The 25157-nt window shown below is 36.3% G+C and overlaps 3 protein-coding genes across 3 annotated transcripts; 1 reads left to right on the forward strand and 2 right to left on the reverse strand.

The window, feature by feature from the left end:
- Positions 1-2971: 2971 nt before the first annotated feature.
- On the reverse strand, positions 2972-3280 carry LOC124435911 (52 kDa repressor of the inhibitor of the protein kinase-like). Its single transcript, XM_046985841.1, has one exon. The coding sequence runs from the start codon at positions 3278-3280 to the stop codon at positions 2972-2974; it is 309 nt and encodes a 102-aa protein (XP_046841797.1).
- A 344-nt stretch (positions 3281-3624) lies between these two features.
- On the reverse strand, positions 3625-24535 carry LOC124435912. Its single transcript, XM_046985842.1, has 3 exons — positions 24530-24535; positions 7141-8232; positions 3625-3866 (listed from the first exon to the last, which is right to left on the reverse strand). The coding sequence occupies exons 2-3, from the start codon at positions 8138-8140 to the stop codon at positions 3625-3627; spliced, it is 1242 nt and encodes a 413-aa protein (XP_046841798.1). The 5' UTR covers positions 8141-8232; positions 24530-24535.
- On the forward strand, positions 22912-24635 carry LOC124436206 (P2X purinoceptor 7-like). Its single transcript, XM_046986153.1, has 4 exons — positions 22912-23126; positions 23196-23411; positions 23489-23660; positions 24195-24635. Exons 1-3 carry the CDS (start codon positions 22945-22947, stop codon positions 23652-23654), a joined length of 564 nt encoding a protein of 187 aa, XP_046842109.1. The 5' UTR covers positions 22912-22944; the 3' UTR covers positions 23655-23660; positions 24195-24635.
- The last annotated feature ends 522 nt before the right edge of the window (positions 24636-25157 follow it).

Raw genomic sequence — 25157 nt, forward strand, 5'->3', positions numbered from 1 at the left:
TATTAGTAGAAAGGCTTTCAGACATAGGCTTGTGAAGTTTGTAAAATATGTAAGTATAAAACATGCTACACAAACTGATTTTGAGATAACAAATGAGATTATGTCTGTAGATTCCAAAACTGAGACAAATGTACATTATTAGTTATAGATTCATCAGAAACTTGGTATGAGTTGAAGTTTACCAATGACTCTGATTCTGCTTCCGTTGATTATAATGACAAGAGAGAAGAAAATGAGTAGCCAATTAGGACTTGCTCATACAGGAATAGTAAGTTCCCTGAATATTTTAGATACAATAACTCCGCGTGCCATGTAAATGTAGACTATTGTTATAAGAGTTTGGTTTATCAAAGACTTTTTCTGATGCAATGCAATCTAAAAAGGCACCTAAATTGGAGTAGTCGATGAACACATTTAAATTGACAGTCCTACCGGAGGGTAAAAATTTAGTAGAGGTGAAATGGATGTATATAACATAAATGTAAATAGCAAGGGTGGAGACACATCCAAAGCTCGTTGTCTTACTAAAGGGCTTAGTCAAGTCCATGGGCTTTACTATGAAAAAACTTTCTCTCCTACTGCAAAAATAACATCCGCAAGTGTTGAGTTAAAATGCAACTTGCATCACATTATAATGTTATCATACATCGAATGGATGTTAAAACTGCATTCCTTCATGCTCAACTTGAACGTGAAATATATATTGAGCAACAAAAAATATTTCAAAACACGCGAAAATAGGCCTAAGCTTGTGCTAAAACTTAAAAAATCACTATATGAGCTTAAACACTTAATTAAAATGTGAAAAAATAATGGCCCGAAATGAAGTAATTGAACGTAAAAAAGCAGAATTACTCAACAAAGTTAACAATGATGAAACATTTTCAGAAAGTTGTTTGTCATCAGAAAGTGATGAGGACTATATATGCCCCAAAACTGGCACTGATAATGAATATGACACAATGAGAAAACATTTATTGTGTTTGAAGGTATGGTTGAACAGTTGTTTATCAATTGCAAAACATGCAGTTCTCTTTGTGATATTGAAAAATCTACAACTGGCAGCAAGGTTACAGTAAGAACAACGTGCAACAACAATCATAACTAAAATTGTACATCACACCCTTTGCTTCACAACGAAAAACTATTTAAAGACTTAACAAACTAACAGAATTTCACCACACTGGGGAACTTGACGTTTACCAGCAGCTTCTCTTAAAATACTCACCCAAACGTCTTCACTTATCGTACAAAGGTATGCTTGCAATCTAGGTCAAAGCAGTCGCACGACTGAAGTTTATAGTTAAAAAATTATTTACCAAATTTAATGATTACAATTTTTTTGATCATTAAATTTTCGTTCTGTAATCGTTTGGATTTCATCGTCAAAATTCTGTGTTATGTATAAAAACTTAAACAAGTACCACCTTAGTAAACAGATCAGTAGATAAAAGCATATCTAGAATTACATTAACTGGCTGACTGATAAGCGGGGTGGCTCGACTGGTTCGACCGATAACGGAGTTCAAGAATACTTATTTAAGCCATTCCCTTGGTCAATAGCCAGATCAGTGGACGATCTGGAATAATCTCGACCGATTATCGTGGTGGCCGGACGATAAGGGAGTCCAATTGCTATCGTGTAATTGGTTCATTTAAATTTTTGTCTTATTGTGATTGGTTTGACCTATTTCGACTGATATCCAACTGAACTAACATAGTCAAGCTCACTGTCTAAATTGAATGTTTGATCGTTTCTTAGTAATTTTCTAAAGCATGATAAAAACTAAACTACAATCAGATGGAATTTATGGAAATCTTTACAAATTCATATATTGACATGAATGCTGACTGTGAATTTTTCAAGAGGGTGGAAAATTTATGGATGAATTGTAAATGCTTGGCAAAGACGATCTCATGAAAGAGTCATTGATGTTCAAAAGCAAGCCAACATTGTTTTGAATTTTATCAGCAGAAATTTACATCCAAAATCGTAAGTAAAGGACAACTGAAGTGCATGCATGAATGTAATATATCAAAGTCAATTTATGCGAGTGTGTGATGCGATTTATGTTAATATGGCGTATGGTAAGCAGATAGATGCTTCTAAAATTGTTGTTGCCGAAGGACTTTTAGCAATGATTTCTATAGTGCTTAGGGAATCGTGACCGTATATCAATCGTAAAAGACGATCTCGCGAAAGAGTCATTGATGTTCAAAAGCAAGCCAACATTGTTTTGAGTTTTCTCAGCAGAAATTTACATCCAAAATCGTAAGTAAAGGACAGGGGCGGATCCAAGATTTTTTTCTTGTTAGTCAAAATGGCCAAAGGCGTTCGTTGCCTAGGGGCGTCCGGGGGCATGCACCCCCTGAAAAGGAGTTTTTCCAAAAATAGCTTAAGACTATAGAACTTAAGCCGTTTCGCTCAATATCAGATCTCATCAGCATGCCTAGAATACAGTTGATCAATGCACTTTATATTCACTGTAGCATCCGACATGGACTGCCAGGTCTTTGCAAACCAAACCTTAAAAAAATTCTTTATGATGAGCCACGATAATAAGCAGTTGTGAGCATGCTGATTATTACTGAAGACACACCATCAAAACACAAAACATGCTTAAGTCCATGACAAACCCGGAATGTAGTACACAGATCTTGCAACAATAGAAGAAAAAACAATCTACATCTTTAAGCAAAACAAAGTATAGATTTTCCAGTACAATACTTCATATGAAATAAACTTCGAGTAAAATAGTAAACGCTTATGCTGGTTGAAGTATGTGAGGTAGTAATTTATTTTCAAGCAAGATGTACATTGTTAGAAGTGAGAGCTGTCGATATAAGTTAATGTTTTATGTAATGGAATGAAATGGAGTGAAATAAAAAAAGGTTTTCTCTTTCAGCTAAAAGCCAATTCAATCTTTCTCTTATCCTTTGCAAACAAATTAATAACTTTTTGAATATGAAACTATATGTCATTCTGAATGTAAAGCAACGCCAAACCATTTAAACAAGTCTTAACCATCCTACTTCGACTTTCCTCTTTAAGTCTCCTTAAAGCTGAAAACGATCTCAAACACTCACAAGAGGTTACGGGAATGATTCCTAAAATTCTCAACAAAACTTTGATATTCTCAAACCCCGGAAAATTAATGGCTTTTAGGGTTGAACTAATATTATCAGGAAGACAATCTTGCTCCTTAGATTTCCAATATGTTTCCCACAATTCAAGCTCACCATCCAAAGCAATAGGATTTGGAAGATCATCAGTAAACATGGTAGCAAATAAAGTGAACCTATCCTGCCAACGTGCGGATCCAGACTTGGAATGAGAGAGAAAAGAAATTAATTTGGATGGAATTAGATATAAACCATAGTAAACATTAGTAGAAGATTCTTCAAATCTTCTGGCTAACTCCAAATTTAAATGATCGACTACAGGAATCGTGATAGATCTCTTATAGTAATCTGAAGTGCAGTCAGCAGGGATTTTGCTGCGATTTATCTGTCGATGACATGTACGAGGTTCACCTTCTTCAACATTGACCTTCGCTAAAGCAATTTCATACCATCTCGTATGATAGTTATCGATGTCATTACGTATTGCACGACCTAGATTTTTTAAAGAATTATCAAATGCAAACCATCTGCAATATCGTTACTAGAAGATTGGAGTAATTGGGTAACAGGAAGAGTAAGGTCGACGAAGCATCTTGTTATAATATGTGCAACAAGTCCGTTTATGTGGTCAGAAACAGCACCAGCACCATCGTAACCTTGTCCACGACAATCGTTTATGTCGAAGAAAACATCCTCGTTAAAGCATTTTAAAATGACAGAGGCAAGATTCTTTCCAGCTAAACCTGCAACGAATAAAACGAAAGAATTCGTCTCTGATATTGAGCTCAGAATCAATAAAACGAAGCACAAGTGACATTTGTTCTTTATGAAAAATTTCGCAGGTCTCATCAGCAATGATCGCATAATACTTGCTTTTCTTAACCTCAGAGAAAACTTGTTCAGTTATGTATTGTCCACAGCATCTGATTCTGAACTCATTTTGAGTGGTTTTGGAAACATAGGAAGCATTCTTAGGGTGGTCTTCTAAGTGAACCTCTACAGTAACATCGCCACCTCAAACACGGTAGTTAAGCAACCTTACAAAATTTCCTACACCTGGACACGAGTATTTACCTATTTCAGGGTGATATTTGGAATCATCCCAATGACCGCGTAGAGGCAGATTTAATTGACCAGAAAGAATGACCGTGCAAACTACAGGAGCCAGTTTACGACGATTTTCTAAAATCTTATTTTTTAAATTAGAATCTAACCCCATATAATTGATTTCATTTTACACTTCGTCTGGCATGGACAACAACCTTCTTCCCGTCACCAAATGCGACGGAATTAGGGGTTCACTACCCACCTCATCGTACGTGTAAGTCAATGGCCTAGAATTTAATGTTGCCTCAACTTCTACCATCACTGTCCGTAGTTCGTCAAATGTCAATCTAGCATTTCCTTATACCTTCTTTAAGCACCTCTTCAATGACCTAACCATCCTTTCAAAAAATCCACCCCACCAGGGAGCTCTTTCTAGATTGAATTTCCCCTCTATCCTATTGTTTCCCAAATACTCTTGCACACTTACATTATTATAGAGGTTTTCTAAAGTCTTGACTGTTGCTTTGAATGTTTTTGCATTGTCTGATACCATTAATGATGGGGTCCCCCTTCTAGCTGAAAATCGTCTAAGGCATCTCATTCACTCTATGTCTCACAAACTGCTTCCATTCACCTCTATTCTGAATCCAATACAAAGCGGTGATGCTATCTAACCAATATCTTGACTTCAATTTTCCTACCTGCCCTTCTAAAGCTTTCCCTACTGACTCTACCAATTTAGCTAACATAACCGCAGACATAAGCTCTAAGCGTGGAATCGTCAGTTTCTTAAGGGGTGCAACTCTAGTTTTCGCTGCCAATAATTTTACATGAACGGTAGAGCTTGTGCTGCAAACAAAATACACTACTGCGCAATAAGCCTTCTCACTTGCGTCGCCAAATCCATGGAGTTCGCACGACTCGACCCTTTCGATTACCTCACTGTAAACGCATCTTTTAATTTTAATTCTTTGAACCCTAACTAAATCCTCAATCCACTCTAAGTATATCTTTGCATGCTTACCCTCTATTTTGTCATCCCAATCAACCTTATCAACACACAATTGTTGAAACAAAATCTTCATCAAAATGATAACGGCACTAATTAAACCCAACGGATCAAATATCTTTGCTAATGCGCTAAGGCAGGCTTCTTTTTGTTAGTTTCGTCTTATCACCTAAGTCTTCTACAAACTTTCGTAGATCAAACGTAAACAGGTCATTGTCACAATCCCAGCCTATACCTAAAACTTTTGCGCAGTCATTGTTATTTAGAGCCCCCAAACTCCATTGTGTGAATGTCTCGTCGTCTGAATCTGTAGTCGTCGTCACTTTGTTTCCACATTCACGTTGCTTTATAAGCGCTCGCACGTTTCCATCATTCGTTAGCCATTTTCTTAACTTAAACCCGCCTTAGGACATCCTAAATTTCGCTTTCTCGTACAACTCGATTGTTTCCTGTGCGCTCTTGCCCCCCTAAACTAGATCATCCACGTAAAACCCCTCATTCAATTTCTGAGCAAGCACTGGATCTGATTCTGCAAATTGCGCAATGTGATGTCTAAGAGTAGCAAGAAGGGCGAGGCATTTAGTCCAAACACTACTCTACAAAACCTATACACTACAACCTCTAAATTACCATTAGTCGCATCTCTCACCCACAAAAATCTCAAATAGTTCCTGTCTGCTTCGTCTACTTCTACGTTCAAAAAGGCTTTCTCTATGTCTCCTACCAAGGCCACTCTGCTTTCCCTAAATATAATTAATATGTCAAACAACAACGGCGTTAGTGGTGGTCCTACATGAAGACAGTCATTCAAAGAAGTCCCTCTCTTACCCTCTTTTGACGATGCGTCATAAACGATTCTCAATTTGGTTGTTTTGGCCTCTTTACGTATTACGGCTTGATGGGGAAGGTAATGAACATTTACCCCAGGTTCAAACTCATCTACCCTTTCTATAACACCCGTTTCTAATTCGACAACCTCTTTATCTGCCCTTTCATGCGTGCAAAACTATTTGAATAATTTGACGGTAAGTGCTCATGACCCTGTTTCCATGGTCAATTTTACTGCATATTTTGACCCATTGAACTCTATTTTGTCAAGCAATGCTTCATGCACGTCATTAGTCTCTCTTACTCCAAGCGTTTCTAAATCCCACAATTTACTCACATCCCCATTAATGCTGTCTGCGTTTTGTGTTGCAATCTGCGAAACTAAATTAACGTGTGCGTTTTTCAAGTTCGAGCTCCCTTTCAGTGGACCGCTTATTACCCAACCTAAACAAGTATTGATGGCAACGGGTTCGTCATCCTTGCCCTAATTATCTCACCTTGTTGAAATGTCCAAAGGTTATCCGCACCTATCAAAACATCAACATCTAACGTGTCCTGCTTCAAATTAACGTCTGACAACCACAAATCCTTCAAATGCGAATGCTTGTTCTTATCTACCTCAAGATGCTCATTTTTGATCGTGCAAATATGAGGTACTACTAACCCCTCTACGCGTATTTTACGATCTCCTCGAACTGCCGATACCTCGCAATTAACAACCTCTGTCATTCTACCTTTGTTACTCCCCCCACCGAATGCATTAACTTCCAACCATTCTCGCCTAGCAATGTTAAGCTTGGCACACCTCTTCGCGTCACACGTCAAAAAGGATTTCTGACTTCCTGAGTCGAAAAGCACTCGCACTCTTGTCTTTCCTATAAGTACTCCCTGCGCAGTTTGAAGAGCCACTCTGCTTCTAGTACTAACATGGACATTACCTACACTAACCTGTCCACTTTCTTCCCGACTATTTCTTTCATCTTTCTGATAACCTCCTCCCTTCTGGTTATTATTAATCTTATCACATATAGAAACATGATGACCCTCCCCACATACACTACATTTAATACGTGCACGACAATCTTTAGCTAAATGACCTTTATTTAGACAAATAAAACATCTTTTAAACTTACGAAGAAGTTGCATACGTTCTGTCCGTCCTGTTATCTTCTTGCACTCCTCGTGTTTGTGCTCCCCACAGCAGAAAGCACAAAACAATCGGTTGTTGCGGCTGGCAAACAACCCGCTAGCTGTTCCTGGTTCCCGTCGTCTTCTTCGTTGATCTTCTTCCTTCTCCCCAACTGCTAATTTGTGGCATTCCCGCAGCTCCACTTCGACTTGCAACGCGTCGACAAAATCTTTCATGCCCCACTCTAAGTAGTCTCTTCCCCTGGTAATCGTCAGTTTAAATGAGTCCGGTATTTTTGTTAGAAGATTGGGCAAGACTATCTCGCAGTACGTCTCCTCCTTTACACCGAGCACCTCGAGTCCTCGATAATTTGTTTCCACGGCGTCAAAGAACTTGCGCAGCCTCGTCGTATTATTCTCGTTGTACACGGGCTTTAGGTTCATCATTTCATTTACGTGTGCCCTTTGCACCATCACATTGCTCCCGTATCTCCGTTCTAGCACCTTCAGGGCTTCTGCATAGTTGATCGAAGTCAGAGCAAATCCCGAAATTGCTGACTTGGCCGGCTCCTCCACCAGTCCCCTCAGATAGGTGAATTTGTCGACCTCAGACAATCCGTCATTGTTGTGAATTGAACTTTCGAAAGAGTCCCAGAATTCACGCCAATCTTGTATCTTGCCCGAGAACTTTTTCACCTCTAGTTTAGGCAGCTTTACTCTACAGCGTGCTCCACTAGATACCGTACTTGCCGATGTATTGGCGAGTTCCTCATTTCGCTTGTTTGTCTCTATCGTGCTCCGCGCTTCGTTGATTTCGGCCAACGCGCCCAAAACTTCGCAGCCGTATTCCGATGAGCCATCAATACCTGCTGCAATATCTTCATCCTTTTCCAACAAGCTCTGAATCTCATCGTCCAACTTCGAAATTGTATCTAATTTCTGTACGAGTACAAGCCGCATTTGTTCCAGTTCGACTTTCCTTACTGGCGCATTATCGTTTACCATACTTCTCACCTTGTTCACAACTTTTGTGGCGTACGATTTGTGCCCACTCCTCGACTGTCGCTTTCTTGTCAGCTCTGATATCGTGAACAACCCTGTATTCTATTTCTGTGTTCTTCTTGAATTCTTCTACTAGATCCGGCTCGAAGGACCACGTTTCGCACAATCTGCGCAAAGTGCTGGTTCACTGTTCTAAAACTTCACACTAACGATGGGACTGTATTTTGAATATATAATTTTAACACTTCAATAAGATATTTACAGTGTTGTGCACGACTTTACGTTCCAAGCGTTGGTTCTTCGCGATACGGAATGATTAAATTTGATCTCGTTAAGATTACGGACAACCGTCAATCCTAGAACTGCGTTTTCGAAATTTATTGCCTTCTGCAATACAACTCTTAATTCATCAAATTTGTATGACCAGTTCATACACCAATAACTACAACTTTTCCGAACTCCCGTACCAACGCTTTCAAGCTATATTTATGTGTAATTATTCGGAAGTGGTTTTTCGGCGTTTGCATATGACGCACAACTTTGCCATCCCGTTTCTACCTACATCCTTCCGCAATGACGCATTGCGGTGAGGAAGTGTTCTCTCACCATGACTATACTATTTTACATCAACATAATATCCGTTATATATTATAATCAAAAGTATGACACAGTCACCCACTGCATAACATAACATGACAATTTACAACAGACAATCCAGCAAACAATATTCGGCCATATCAGTTTGAGCCCAAATGGCCGGCTGATGAACACGAAGAAGCTCACCAGTTTGAGGACAACGAAGAACAGGAATTTGTGTATATTGAGGATGAATCTCGGCGCGACAATCTTGAATGGTGAGTAATAAAATGTTATATTATTCTAGACCATTGTTTCGATCTCGAAAGAACGTTTGCCGCTTCTCAGATAATACTTCAGATTTTAAAGTTTTTATTGTAAGATACAATTTTTATTGAAATTTTGACATTTACTTTTCAAGATCCTTTCTTTTAACATATTCAGGTGTCAATGTGGTAACTGCCAAATAATGGACAATAACGAGGAATGTTTATGCTGCAAAAAGATTTCCAATATTTGTGACAAAAAATGTAGAGGCAGTAGAAACGAATGAGACCACCGAAGTCCCTTTGTGCATAACACAACATCCTAGTTTTGAGCCTGTTTGTCTTAACAGGTGGATTTTACAAACAGCTTGGTACCAGTACAAGCAGCAATATGAGGTAGCATTTGATGGTGTAATAAGTCTTGTATTTAATGCCGGGCTTAGATAAACATAGGTTCTTATATACATTACACATGCATATTAGATAAGGAATTACCTACGTCATTACAGTATATAAATATAATTCGGCATGCAATGTCACATCTCTTTTTCTTCGGTTTTTTTTTATCTAATAAGAATATCTATTAGGTTTTTTGATTAGACGTCCATACCGAGTTCTTATATTACTGTTGTTCGTACTTTCATTACAATTTTTATAAGATCTATTGTTCTCACTATAAGACTTATCTGTATCTTGACTTCTCGATTCTTCATTAATCTTTAATAAATGATTTCTATTCCTTCTATAGTAGGTACCATCAGACGTAACCAAATACGATCTTGGCTCAAGTAACGATTTTTCCACGATTCCTTTCTTTTGGAAGCCTTTTTCTGTTTTTATACGTACCTTATCTCCTTCTTTTAATGGTGGAAGCGTTTTTGCAATGCGATCATTAAACTCTTTTTGTTTCTTGTGATACATTCCCAATTTTTCTTGAACATTAACAGGGTTTAATGGTTGAAAGTCAAGTAACTTCTCTGATATTGGTAGTAATGTCCTAGTTCTTCGTCCCATTAGTCGTTGAGCTGGACTGCCAATAATTTCATCTCTAGGTGTATTTCTATAATTATGGAGTCCTAAATAAGGATCGGTGTTATCATATTTTGCTTTCTTTATGATTGCTTTTGCTGTCTGTACAGCACGCTCTGACATGCCGTTACTTTTTGGATATCCAGGTGAACTTGTTGTATGTTTAAATCCATACTGTGACGAGAATGCACGAAATTCTTTACTCCTGAATTGTGGACCATTATCTGTTATAAGATCTTCGAAAATTCCGTACCTCACAATTTGAGATTTCATCTTTGTGATAACTGTCTTTGATGTTGTATTTAACAAGTAACCAATTTCAAAGAATACACTGTAGTAGTCTACCATAAGAAGATAGCTTCTACCATTCAATTCGAACAGGTCTGCTCCAACTTTACTCCACGGTCGATGTGGTACAGTATGTGATTGTAGAGGCTCCTTTTGTTGATGTCTCTTATGGGCATTGCAGATTTCACACTTTCTAACTTCTGCTTCTATTTCTAAGCTCATCTTTGGCCAATATAAACACTCTCGAGCCCTACGTTTGCGTGATTCAGATCCAAAATGTCCTTGATGTATAGTTTTCAACATATCAGTTCTTAATGACTCAGGAATTATTACTCGATCCCCTTTAAACAATAGGTCATCTTATACTAAAAGAGTCTCTTTAAAGACCCAGTAATTCAAAACATCCAAATCGACTTTACTGCGTAGATCTGGCCATCCATTTTCTACGTACTGTTGTAGCATTTTCATTACTTTATCTTTCTTTGTCTCTTCCTTCAATTGGTTCATTTTTCTCTTCACTTACTGGCAAGACAACATTTATCTCAAAATCTTCTAAGTGATCATCTGATTCTTCTTGGATATACGCTCGACTTAATTGATCCGTGAGATAAAGTTCTGCTCCTTTCTTAAACGAGACTTTCAAACTGTACTTTTGAAGTTTCAGCAACATTTTCTGGAGTCTCAATGGAGATTGATGAAGGGGCTTCTTGAAAATCTGCTCTAAGGGCTTATGATCTGTTTCAACATTGACATCTCTTCCATAGATGTAATCATGAAATTTTTCACATCCAAATACAATTGCAAGTAACTCTTTTTCAATTTGTGCATATTTCTTTTGGCATTCAGTTAAAGCTCTCGATGCATAAGCAACTGGTTTGCCATTTTGAGGACAAACTGTTCCTAAACCTGACATACTTGCATCTACGGATAATGTCACATCTTTTGATACATCGTACAATTGCAATACAGGTTGCTCTCCACAGGATTTCTTGATTCTGTCATACACTATTTGATGTTGATCTAACCAGCACCAATCATTTTCCTTCTTTAACATATCTCTAAGGGGACTTGCCATTTCTGAAAGATAAGGAATAAACTTGGCCAAATATTGAACCATTCCAAGAAATCTTTGAAGATCTTTCCTATCCTTAGGAATTGGCATGTTTAATATTGCTTTAATCTTTTCAGGATCGGATTGAAGACCATCTGATGTTATTTTGTGTCCCATGTAATCTACATTTGTTACTTTAACTTTTGTTTTTTTTCTTTAATTTGAGATTGATTTCAAGAGCTCTATTCAGCACATTGATAATTCTTTCATCATGCTCTTTCTCTGTTGTTCCCCATACTAAGATATCATCCATTATAATTTCACAACCGTCTATTCTGTCAAACAGCTGGTGCATAGCTTTTTGGAACACTTCAGGTGCTGAGGATATACCAAATGGGAGACGATTGAATTTGTATCTGCCAAAAGGCGTATTGAATGTTGTAAGATAACTGGAATCTTCATCTAGAGGTATCTGCCAAAATCCAGAGGCTGCATCGAATACGGAGAAAATTTTAGCTCCAGGTAGTCTTGATACGACTTCTTCTATTGTTAAGAGAGGGTAATGTTCTCGCTGAATGGCTTCATTAAGATGTCTAGGATCAATACATATTCGTAACTTGTTTGGTTTTTCCACTGTTACCATTGACGAAACCCATTCCGTAGGTTTTTCTACAGGATCGATGACACCCATCTGTTGCATTCGTTCTAACTCTTCTTTAATTTTCGTTCTCATAGCTACTGGAACGCGTCGAGGAGGATGAATTGTAGGTTTTACATTTGGATTGACACTGATATGATGTTTAATGGGTAAACATCCTAGTTTGCCATCGAAGAGATCTGCATATTTATTGAGAATATCGTCCCTAGTGAAAATAGGTTTGACATCTTTAATTCTTTTCACCATACCCAAACGCTCGCAATCAGGTAAACCAAGAATAGGCTTTACATCGTGTGTCGCTATGTAGAAAAGAAGATTGTATCGTTTGTCTTTGTAAGAACACGTCATCACTGCTTGTCCCAAGGTTTGAACTGAATCTCCACTATACGACATTAGCTTTGTATTTGTTTTGGTAACTTGTTGCTCGGCTTCTTTGACTTTATCGAACAATTTTTTTAGAAAGCACATTACATTTTGCGCCTGTATCCACCTTCACGTTCACCAAATGTCTGCCAAACTTGAGTTCAGAATACCACTCGTCATTGCTTTTTTTCTACAGCTTCAATATTCATTCGATAGTCGACTTTCGAGCTTGTGCGTTGTTGCGTAGGTTTGATTGCATTAACAGCACCAATAAACAATTCTTCATCACTAACTTCATGAACTGTTCTTTGTGACTTTTGTGTAGACGTTAGACACACCCGAGCAAAGTGGTTTTTCTTATGACATTTGTGGCAAATTTTTCCAAAAGCTGGGCATTGCTTTGGAAGATGTTTTCCTCCACAGTTTCTGCAATTGTTCTTTAATACGAATCTTTGTCCTCGATGTTTATCTTCTTTTGTTTGACTTAAGTTTGTGTAACTTCCTCTTGAGGTTTTCAAATTCTTCCTAGCCTTCAGTTCATCGACATCTTGATAATTAGTAAGATCTTTTACTTGTTGTTCCGACAATTCGTTTGCACTGCATATGTTTAGAGCCTTGTCTAAAGTTAAACTTGTTTCGCGAAGGAGAATCTTTCTTACTGCATCACTGTTAATCCCACACACAATACGATCTTTAATAAGTTCGCTCTCGAGGTCACCAAACTCGCACTTTCGAGCAATGTTTTCAAATCTGTAACAAAGGAACTAATCGACTCTGACGGACTTTGCTTCCTTGTATGAAATAAATGTCTTTCGAATGTTAAATTCTTAAGCGGCATACAAATTTCTTCAAATTTCTTCACTAGAATTTCTGGATCGTCTTTGTCTTCCTCTTCGTTGTAGGTAAAAGAATTATATCTTTCAACTGCATCTTCGCCAGCTAGATTTAAGAGGATGCATGACTTTTCTTTCTTTGATTTCCGACTATGTCCTGCAGCAACAATGTATATTTCATAGTTCTGTTTAAAGCGACGCCAATTCTCAGCAACGCTGCCTTCAAACGAGAGTCGTGTTGGCCTGGAAAATCCTTCTGCCATTCGATAAGAACAAACTTTTCCTAATCGCTACCACCATGTAATAAGTCTTGTATTTAATGCCAGGCTTAGATAAACACAGGTTCTTATATACATTACACATGCATATTAGATAAGGAATTACCTACGTCATTACAGTATATAAATATAATTAGGCATGCAATGTCACAGATGGGCCCGAAGACAAACTGTACCGCCATATTGCATATAGACAGTTGACAAGATGGTGCTGGGGTATCTTGGGTAGAGAAGTAAGAGTCGTCTTGCCATCATGTGCAGTTACTCGCATTAGAGAAACATTTCCTCCACCTGGCCCTGGAGAGGAATTTTAAATTGAAGGCATAGTAGTATGCTGGTTTTGCTATGTTAAGGTGGTCATCACCTCTTATAAACTGTATTTTGACCAAATTTTCAAAAAAAAATTATTAATTTTTTGGGAGCCTTAACTATTTAATTTTAAGACTTTGTCGTTTATATTTTGAAAAACATTATAAACGACGGCCAAAAAGCTTTCAAAGCTATGTTGTTTAAAAATTAACTCCATAGCAACGGCCTAGCAACACGTTTAGGTTGAGATTTCCTCAAAATTTGGTCGAGATATTGGTCAAAAAATTGTCATTTTTGTTTCTCCTTTTGGTGCAATGAGTTCAGAGTCTTTTGACATAACTGTATTCTAATTGGTTCCTTTGGGGAGCCATGGCAATGAAAGTCTTTTGTCTGTCTCGAGATCGATGCGTTTGCATTTCTGGCGAAATTGTCTACAAATTTCTTAGTTTTTTGTAACATTTGAAGTGCTAAATTTGCTGCTTTTATTTCCCAACTATTATTTTTGTTATTTTGTTGGGGGATTTGAAGTTAAATGATGGGAAATCCTCAAAATAGAGGTAGAAAACGGGTCAGAAAAAATGGCAAAGAAATGCAAAAATGGCGAACCTTGTGACAAAGAGGTTGGATCTTCCGGTGCGAAAATTGGTAATCAGACAGCAAATTTTGCTGTCCATTCCAACATTATAACAGAAGGTACTATATTTATGGACTTATCAGTTATATTTATAGTCTTAAATGAGATTCTGAAATGTACGGACTGTGGGAAAGCAATGAACTCACATTCGGAAGCAGACTGCGGAAACTAAAAACCTCGAACAAAGGGAGAAAACTTTCGGATGGTTAAGGTTTGTCTGGAAAAGGTCGGCTAACTACGCAAAAGATGGACATTCCTCAAAACTATTATGGTTTGGCAATAAGGGGAAACCTTAATAGTGTTGAAGAAATGGCCAAAGCTGCTAGGGCTGTAGGGCATCTCTTTTCCATGTTGCCTCCTCAGAGAAGAATCCTCAGCATCACCTGTGTCCAAAAGGAAAAGATAGTTGGTGTGGCTACCTAAGAGATCACACCACCTACCAACACAAGACTGGTATTCCTGGGCCCGTAGTAGAACTGATTGAGCCAATATTCAATGATCTAACTGACCCAGATTTGTTGAAGAAATGTACACATGGATTGACACAAAATCCGAACGAGTGTTTGAATGGACTCATTTGGGACAGATCTCCAAGACTACATATGTTGAGCAAGAAACTGTCGCTTAAGCAACATATTTGGCAGTGTTGAAGTTTAATGATGGAGACATCTCCTATATTAACATTTTTCATGATTTAGAGATAATGCTTGGGGTATTTACGACCAAAGGTGCGCAAGACTCAGACAAAGCCAGGATAAAGTTATCAGTCCAAAAGAATTCCAAGCAAGTGAAAAGTAGGAGGAAGTCACTGAGGCATCTCAGAAAGAAGTTTCTGGACAATGCTGAGGACTTGGAAGGGGTAACTTATGAAGCAGGTAGCTTCTAAGCCTTCTAAGTTGCAGATGAACTGGAAGAAACTTTACATTGGATTTTCTTATTTTCGCATTTTTGCAATAGTCAGTGATTTTTGTGACACTATAAATTTGTAAATATTTGATGCAGAGGCTTGATATTTGGCATACTTACTAACTATATTATCCTCTATTATGTGACACTCTTGAATTTTTAATGCTGTTTATATTTAATGAATTAAAGCCAAATTTCTTTCAAATGTTTGCAATAAAAACGTGCAATAACTGAAAAAGTTCTAAATTTCACTCTAAAATTTTATTTAAGATATTAAATGAAAATTACAGAGTGTCACATAATAGAGCAGGTTCTAAGCTTTTCAAAAATATATTAATATTTAAGAATGAATGTACAAAAGTTGTCTTTACTGATTCAACATCATATTATATATGCATGGCAAAACCTATTGCCATAGCTAACATCACCACTGACATTTTATGCAAGTCTAGACTGATGCTCCTTTACAAGTACTTCTTTCCTGGGTGGACATGATTTAGAATTGTTCTTTGGAAGATTCTCGCCATGATGTACAAGTTCAATCTCCTCAGTTTTGCTTGCATTCACAACCTCGGCAAGTAGTACATCAACGTACTGGTACTCTTTCTTTTCTTTCATTGCTTTTACAACCCATTTCTTCTTTGTTTTAGCAAAAATCATTTTGTAACGGTCTTGCCCTTTGTTTGTCCCTGACTTAATGACTGCTTTATCACAGTTAATATTGTTGTTGTGATCAAATGCTGCTAACTGAGTGCGGGCTACCATTCCAGGAAATGAAAAATGCTCTCGCTTTGGGCAGTATTTCAGTAAAAGGGAATGGTAAACCTCCAACTCTCCTGTGTGACAAAACTCAGATAGCTTCCGCAGGTCTTTTAGAAGCCTCTTGTCACAAATCACCTTCTCTGCAGAAATATATGCTTGTGAAGTAAGAGATAGCCACTTCTGCTTGTTTGTCTTTCTGTTAATTGATGGTAGCAACATTTATGAAAATATGTGTTCCCTCTCCAGAAATGCTTGTTGTTGGTTAAGGATAGACTTCCAATTTTCCACCAATTCTTCTGCATTCTTATTACAACTTGCAGAGCACCACCAAAGATGATTAGAAATGGACTTAATCCAATGGGTCAAGTCATCATTTCCCTTAATGTTAGCCTTTGTTAGTTTTTTTGTGACAGATTTAGACAAATGCCACACATCATATTGGTGATCAATATGAGGGTGTTTGTTTTCATAGCACTGGCAATTTTGTCCCAAGTGTGACTTAAAAAGGGAAATTATGTACAAATAATTAGAAACTATAAGTTCATACTTTACGTCAAAGAAACTACACCTAAATTCTATACACGAAAGGCTAATTTTACAATGGATTATTTTCTAACCATAATGAATCTAAATTACACAACCATGTTTTTTTATTATTCAATGTTATTCATGGCAATAGACTGGTTTCACATCAGTAGAAACTGTTGTTAAGGTTGAATTCGGAGGACAAGCAAACGAAGCAAACGGCATTACAGCACAGTTTCCACACAAATAAACTTTCGTATTTTTTAAAAAATAATATTAATCGATATTTAAATTCTATATGTAGTGCGGAAACTGTGCGATAATGGCCTTTATGGATGTGAAACCGTTCTATTAAAACAGAATTTAAATAACCAGCTCAATACTTGCATGTAAGCTATAAAAGTGGCTTGTGTATATACTACCGTGAAATTAGCACCACATTGAGCACCACATTCAACACAACACTCATCACAACATTCATCACCACATTCAACTAAAATTTAACATTCAAAATGATAAATCGAAAAATCGTCTTTAAAACACGTTTTCTATCAAATACAACAGTAAAAACAATTCTTAACTGTTTATTACTATTTTACTGTCCTTAACCATCACAAAAAATGTATAAAAGTCAAGAAATTGAAGAAAACACTAAGATTTATATCACAGTGTACTTTCCATTTCTCTTAATTAGCCTATAATTTAAAAACTACACGGTAGAATTTTTTTAAACTTGGCCAGAATATAGATAATTATATTGTCTAAAATATATCCAAAATCTGGAGGTGGCAAGAAAATATAAGTTGTAGAAAATCATCGACAAAGTCGGATGACATGAATGCGCGTAAAATGATCTTATATAATTAAGTTGAGAATTTCAAGTCATTGCCAAACAAAGGCCTGTAAATAAAAAACTACACGGTAGAATTTTTTTAAACTTGGCCATATTGTAGATATTCTTATTGTCTATAACATATCCAAAATCTGGAGGTGGCACAAAAATATAAAAGGAATAATATTCCTTGAGAATGTACTCTGGTATTAACTGTGAAGCTGGCACCACATTCGACGAACAGCTCTATAGCTAAAAAACTACACTGTAGAATTTTTTTAAACTTGGCCATATTGTAGACATTCTTATTGTCTATAACATATCCAAAATCTGGAGGTGGCACAAAAAAACAAGTTCTAGAAAATCATCGACATTGTTAGATGACACGAATGCGCGTAATATGATCTTATATAATTACGTTCAGAATTTCAAGTCATTGCTAAACAAAAGCCTGTAAATAAAAAACTACACGGTAGAATTTTTTTTTTAATTCAAGTATATTATAGCATTTTATATTTTCTAAAATATATCCAAAACTTAGAAAGTGCACAAAAATATAAATCATAGAAAAACATCGGCAAATTTGGATGACTCAAATCCGCGTAATATAATCTTATATAATTAAGTTGAGAATTTCAAGTCATTGCTAAACAAAAGCCTGTAAATAAAAAACCACACGGTAGAATTTTTTTAAACTTGGCCATATTGTAGATATTCTTATTGTCTATAACATATCTAAAATCTGGAGGTGGCACAAAAAAATAAGTTGTAGAAAATTATCGACAAAGTCGGATGACACGAATGCGCGTAATATGATCTTATATAATTAAGTTGAGAATTTCAAGTCATTGCTAAACAAAGGCCTGTAGATAAAAAACTACGCGGTAGAATTTTTTAAATACATCCAAAATCTAGAGAGTGAACAAAAAATTATTAATACAATTCACTTTTTACTAAATTGTTTAAAAGTAGTAAACTGTGTTTGGTTGTTAGTACCAAATTAATTATGCAGTGACGTAACAGTGCTGGTTATTTTTCTTGAAAATTTGTTCTAGTTGCTCATCGCTTTAATTTTTTCAAAATTTAGTGAATCAAGTGAAGTAAATGACTTGTTTTTGGAGTAGTCGTGACCAAATATTACTTTAATCCCAGGGGCGGATCTAGGCCATGGCGAAAGTGGCTTGAGCCACGGTCAGAATTTTACCACTTTAGTTTTTCCAGGATTGACTTTTCATGATTAAAAATTTTGCTCAAATACAGCAAAATTCGATCAAAAGCAAAATTGAATGAATTTTGTAATTTTTTGTCAAAAATTTGTGTTAACAGAACAAAAACTTCAAATTAAACGTCTTGTTAAAATAGTATTATCATCCAGTTAAACTCTGAACTGTAAAATCACCGAAAGCGTCTCGAATCTTGCCGAATACGCCATGAATATGCTCGGAATATGTGGAATATGTTCGTAAATTCCAACCTGCAATCTAGGCCGTATTCTATGGTGGATTATTGTTCAGGTTGAGTTGCAGAAATTCATGACTAAGTAAAAACAACATAGATGTACTAATATGTACTCACTTAATATAAATCTGCCTGTTTACACCCCGAAAACTTGCAATCAAGAGAGCTAGAGCCATCAAAAATTCGACATTTATTTTCTATATCCGCCATATTGTTTTGTGTGAAATTCGCTGAATTTGCTGGCTCATAGTCAAAAAACGGTGCTAAATAATGATTAAGGATCAATCTATCTAAGTTAATTTGAAATGATATGTTTAGCTATTAATCTTCCATAGCTGCTTGATGGACAAAAAGACTAAAAAATGAAAAAACAATTCTTGAAATTGAATTGCGAAAGAGTCCTTCATCTTTTTGTGTAAATAATATAACGATAATAAATTGGCACATGAGATTGCGTTCTCAGAAGCCTTTGGTCACCATCTAGCTCCTGCTGTACACACTGCTGAGCAGTGCATTCTTAATAGAACATTTCATTGAAATCGTTTATGAAGTTTTCATGTGTATCGTCGGTATCATCGTAATCGCTATCATCACACTCATCCGGCTTTTTTATTGGGACGTCATCTTCAGAGGCGTAGTTACTGCAGTCAGAACAACCGCAAATGTCAGTACATTGCAAACCAGACTTCACACACGAGCATCGAAGATTCTTCCAAGTTGCAACCAGCTTTACACTTGCATGTCACGCACTCAATAAGTGTATCTGGAGCAGAAGGTCCTGTCATTCAAAGAATCTCTAACTGACCATTTTTCATGTGCCATCCATGGCTAACAGAAGGTTGAACATTAATGTGCGATTGCAAACTTATCTTTAAGAACATTCGTGTAATAGATTCCATGATTTTCTATGATTGCTTTCTTGATAAATTTGCAAAAATCTACGAATGACTCTTCATATAAGTATTTGCGACCAGAACTACATTCATTTAACTTTTTTGCACAGGTAGTATTATAAAGAAATGACGTGTAGCTTTTGTAGCATTTACTATGATACTTTACTTCCAGTGCATTACATTCCTTGTCTAATATGTGGACCAGTATTCTTCGGTCCTCTTTCCTTGTTGCAGCTTCACGTAGTTTTCCGCCATCTTTCGTTTCTGCGGTCCTCTTTCTTTGTTGCAGCTTCACGTAGTTTTCCGCCATCTTTCGTTTCTGCGGTAACTAGTTTGTCTAGAACTCGTTTTCTAGTTTCCTGAAAGAAAAATTGTAATTGCACATTCCTCACCATCAGTAAGACAACAAAAGTAAAATCATATTGTAGGTAGATTAAGTACAGAACATTACGCTGTTACAAAACAGGTATTGGAATACCTGTAAAATGTTGGTTTATTTGTTACATTATATACCGATTGAGTGACGAAGGACTTTTCTTGCTTGCATATTATGCATATTGATGGTAAAACTGCTTTAGTTCTGATCGGAGGTTTAGAACTGTCATGACAAAACGAGGATGATCGTAGCAGTTTCGTGTGAGTCTCATTTACATCTGTCGACTTATTTTCTTGTATATAGTTTTCATTGACAGTGGCTGCTGAAGCTTCAAACTTTTTGCTCATTCTTTTTTCAGCCCGTCTAATCGGGCCGACACTGGTGAACTTTGCATAGCAATTTCTATTGTACTTTAACTCTCCACGGTACTCAGCCAAAGGACTTTTCATGGACTGAATTGTTTTCATCAAATTTTTGTTCTTTTCAGCGATGTCATTCTGCTCACCATTGTATAGTAACCAAAGCTCATGCCAATTTAAAACTTTTTTCAAAGATGTCTCGGTAAAATCAGTCAATGGCCCATTTTCACCTTTAAAATGGATTACACATCCCCGCAAGCTCACCTTTTTGTTGTTTTGATCATTGTGCAAGTTACGTGCGTGGTCCCGAAAGAATAACTATTAATTTTAGTTCTATTTCCACACGCAACAAAAATAGTGTGAACCAGTTACATTTATCAAACAATTTATTAATTAACGCGTAAATATTAAAGTAGATAAGTGTCTTAATAATAATATCAATAAGAGTAAAACTTATCTCCTCTGTCTGAGTACAACCGTGAGTCTTTATTCTTGAGCGTTCGTGAGTCCAACAATGACTCACAATAGTTTTCCAAATTGATTAAAGGCACAAAAGCCAAAAGATAGTTATGGCACAAAAGCCAAGATAGTTGTCTGGTAGATTGTAGCTTGTCAACCTACTTCGGTAGGCTATGCCTCCTAAGTTTGTCTCCTCGTAGCTTGTGCTCGTAGGTTGTCCTCGTAGGTTGTACTCAGTGGTGTAAAATACTCATATATATATAATATCTAATGGGAAGTATTGTGGTTTTGTGACCTACATCCCATACGCTATACAGTATGTTACAGCAAGATATAGTTAACTACAATAACAACAAATGCGGTTGCGGTTCTAAAATATGTTTACGCATGTAAGCAAGCTTCTAGATAATGTCCTAATTAGTAATGACATTGCAAAATGGATTTTAATGTTAAAAAAAAATGTGTTAAAAAATGTGTTAAAATATGTAATGTGTTAAACGTGTTAATATGTGTTTTATATGTGTTAAATATGTGTTTTTATTTAATGTGTTAAATATGTTAAAATACAAAAATATGGAATGCTTAGTAATATAATATAATATAATAATAGTTTATAAATGATATTACATGATAGTAGTTGCTATCATGTAACAACATTTTGCTATAATGTGTTAAATATGTTAAAATAAAAAATATGGAATGCTTAGTAATATAATATAATATAATAATAAATGATATTACATGATAAATGATATTACATGATAATAGTTGCTATCATGTAACAGTGCACCCGCAATTTTTGCTATATTGTCAGCAGTTTCACAAATGAAACAAGATGGCGACAGGTAAAATTTTAAACGAATATTATGAAACTTTGGAGTGCTGAAACACCAAAGATTGCAATTTCAAGAGATGCAAACAACTTAAATCATATTCAGTCAGTAAAAATAAGTAGTTTTCTGTGATTTTTATGTAGTCATGAATTTCGGTATTTATAAATCATTTTTTAGCACATTTTCTTGATACAGAATACGGCCTAGTAGTATAACTGTCTAATGATTGAATGATCACTGATCATAAACTGAAAAGCCCCAAACATTTGTTTATGATAAAGTAAATAACAGTATGGCGCCTTGTGGCTACAGATTTTTTGTCCATTGAAATATATTTGCAGGAATGTAGGATTTCGCTGCCATATACGGTCACGATTCCCTAAGCACTAAAGAAATCATAGCTAAAAGTCCTTTGGCAACAACAATTTTAGAAGCATCAATCTGCTTACCATATTAACATAAATCGCATCACACACTTGCATAAATTGACTTTGATATATTACATTCATGCATACACTTCAGTTGTCCTTTACTTACGATTTTGGATGTATATTTCTGCTGATAAAACTCAAAACAATGTTGGCTTGCTTTTGAACATCAATGACTGAAATGTCGCTCGCGAGATCGTCTTTATATGAATTTGTGAAAGATTTCCATAAATTACATCTGATTGTAGTTTAGTTTCTATCATGCTTATAAAAATTACTATGAAACGATCAAACATTCAATTCAGACAGTGAGCTTGACTATGTTAGTTCAGTTGGCTATCAGTCGAAATCGGTCAAACCAATCACAGTTAGACAAAAATTTAAAAATCACCTGAAATGCTTGATATAACTTTGCTTCATATGAAAGCTTAGCTAATGATTAGCCTATTCGCCAAATTTGAAAGTCCAATGTTTTATATTTTATGAGATATGGTCTTCTGAATTCATGACATTAACGATTTCCGAAGGCCGAATTCAAATAGCGCGAGCGAATTTGAATTACCCAAGCTGGGGCGAGTTTGACGTAATAGTTGCCATTGCATGTTTTGCTCAGTGCAGCCAGTAGCAGTAAAATTAAATTTCGCCAATTTTCTTTTGTTGTTGCTGCTACTATTAATGCGTGTTTATCTCGATGTCTTCAACGGAGGAAGAAGTCGAATTTGACATCGAATATATTGCTACGGAGGTCCAGCCTTACATGTTTGAACCGCTAGCTAGTAGCAATAATGTTGAAACTGACGAAGATCTGTCTTCGTCGTCGTCAACGGACAGCTCATCTGACGAATATACTCACAGGATTGGAAATACAAACTGGTGCGTTGCTTTTTCATGATTAACATTTCAGATCGCGTCATAAAATTCTTTTCTTCATTTTAATGGCAGGTGTGAGTGTGGACACTGTGTGGCGATGACAACCGTCCGGGAAAGCATTTGTTGCCATGAAGAACCGAAGACAGACCCTAAAATTCATGGTGACCATTTATGCATCACAGAAGAACAAGAGTTTCACATGGCCTGCATCAACGAAACAGTCGTTAGAACAGCTATGGTTGTATTCGTTCACGATCACGGGGCAATACCAGACGCTCCAGAAACCGAGTCAGTTTCAGCTTTTTTGATATCTCCTCATATATCGACAATAATTTGCTTATGTTTGATTTTGTTTTGTTTCCCAGAACTTTGCGTTACACTGCCTATAGGCAATGGACAGCATGGATACATGGAAAGCTTGGCAAGAAATATCGACTTCCTATACCATCCTGTGCTGTTAAAGAAATAAGGAAAGCATTTCCTTCACCTTCTGGCATATATAAAGGCTTTGAATATGCACAGCATTTATAAATACCTGTGAGTGTTAGACTTCAGTTTAGTTAAGATTGAATCGTGAAGTATGTTGTTGCACTGCTGTTACTTTATCAACTTTTTCAACTCTACTAGTCAGTGGATCTGGTATTTTTTGTTGTCTTTCTGTTGCAATTGCTTGGTTTAAACTGGAATTAGCATGTCTGCACCTTATCACTTCCTCCATTAGTTGTTTCACATAGTCTGTAAAACAAGGGGAGAAGAATTAAACTGAGAAGTGCAAGAAATGTACCATCAGTAGAACAATTATTTGGCTTTTGAGTGCTAAAACTTGTCCTTACCATAAGTACTATCAATTTTAACACCTTTGATGACTCCACATGACTGTCTTGATTTGGGGTGAGACACTTTCCACATTAATTCCCCATTTTCTTTTGTATGCCTTTGTTTTTTACTTCCATTTTCATTGAAATGGAGAGCAGCAATCAGTAATCTAAAAATTTAATTTTACTTTTTAGTGTGCCACCTTGCAATCATTTTCAGTATGAAAACAACATTGTTTATTGTTTGTTTACCTAGCTTGCATTGCCTTGTAAAAGAAATGTGTATGCTTTGGTGCATATAGTATAACAACTCGATGAAAACCTTCAAGAGCTGATGTTTGTTTCTCATGGCTGAGCTTCCCAATATCTTTCATGAGATACCTGCTTTCAACAATCGATGCCAATTCAGTAAATGCTCTAGATCCTTGGAAAAAAGATAGAAAATTTTATGGTGCCCATTTATGTCATATGTTGACAAATAACACCACATTGTGGCATTGGCTGGCAATTGAAGTTTGTTGATAAAGAAAGTATCAATTACTGTAAATAACTATTATGTCTTATACCAGAGCATTTAGGATTAATTTGTACCTTTCTTTATCCATAAGCGAGGCTCAAGAGTACCATGCTCACATTTTGGAAATAATTCGCTATGACCATCATGAATGTTGCAAATGTGATTCAGCAATGATAGCCATTTAGCCTTAAGTAGTTTCTCATCACCACCACTACTTGCAGCACACCAGTAGACATGGTTAGATATTGACTGTGCCCAATCAAGTAGCAATCTACATCCACTCTTCTTACCGGCTGCCATTACCTTTTTTGATACCTGTAGAAAAAATAGACACTGTACATTGGTTAAAAAATTGTAATGCAAAACATAGCAATAATTGATCAAAATATCATGAAATTAAATGCAATTAGAAAAATTCTAAAACCTCTTAATCACTTGGTAATTTATGATTATAAAGATACTCTTTGATCAAATCAGGAAGTACTTTATTTTAAGACCCATTGCTGTACTTTGAGCAGCTTTTGTTAGCCTTAATTTTACCTTTTGCCACATGCCAAACATCAAAATAGTGCTTCACTCCTGGCTGTTGGGTTTTCATGTATTTTTTAACTTGGCAATGCCTGTCTGTGATAAGATGACTCACTTGAAGATTGTGTGACTGAATAAGCTTAAAAGATCTTTTCAGTTCTTCCAATTCCATTG

Source organism: Xenia sp. Carnegie-2017, unplaced genomic scaffold, assembly GCF_021976095.1.
Source record: "Xenia sp. Carnegie-2017 unplaced genomic scaffold, XeniaSp_v1 HiC_scaffold_16, whole genome shotgun sequence".
NCBI lineage: Eukaryota > Metazoa > Cnidaria > Anthozoa > Malacalcyonacea > Xeniidae > Xenia > Xenia sp. Carnegie-2017.

Excerpts from the sequence above, each read along its gene's own strand:
- LOC124435911 (XM_046985841.1), bottom strand. The coding sequence starts at position 3,280 with ATGTTTACTGATGATCTTCCAAATCCTATTGCTTTGGATGGTGAGCTT.
- LOC124435912 (XM_046985842.1), bottom strand. The coding sequence starts at position 8,140 with ATGGTAAACGATAATGCGCCAGTAAGGAAAGTCGAACTGGAACAAATG. Across the intron at positions 3,867-7,140 it reads AGAACGTATGCAACTTCTTC|GTTTAGCTGGAAAGAATCTT; the intron begins GTAAGTTTAAAA and ends TATTCGTTGCAG.
- LOC124436206 (XM_046986153.1), top strand. The coding sequence starts at position 22,945 with ATGTCTTCAACGGAGGAAGAAGTCGAATTTGACATCGAATATATTGCT. Across the intron at positions 23,127-23,195 it reads AGGATTGGAAATACAAACTG|GTGTGAGTGTGGACACTGTG; the intron begins GTGCGTTGCTTT and ends TTTTAATGGCAG. Across the intron at positions 23,412-23,488 it reads CCAGACGCTCCAGAAACCGA|AACTTTGCGTTACACTGCCT; the intron begins GTCAGTTTCAGC and ends TTTGTTTCCCAG.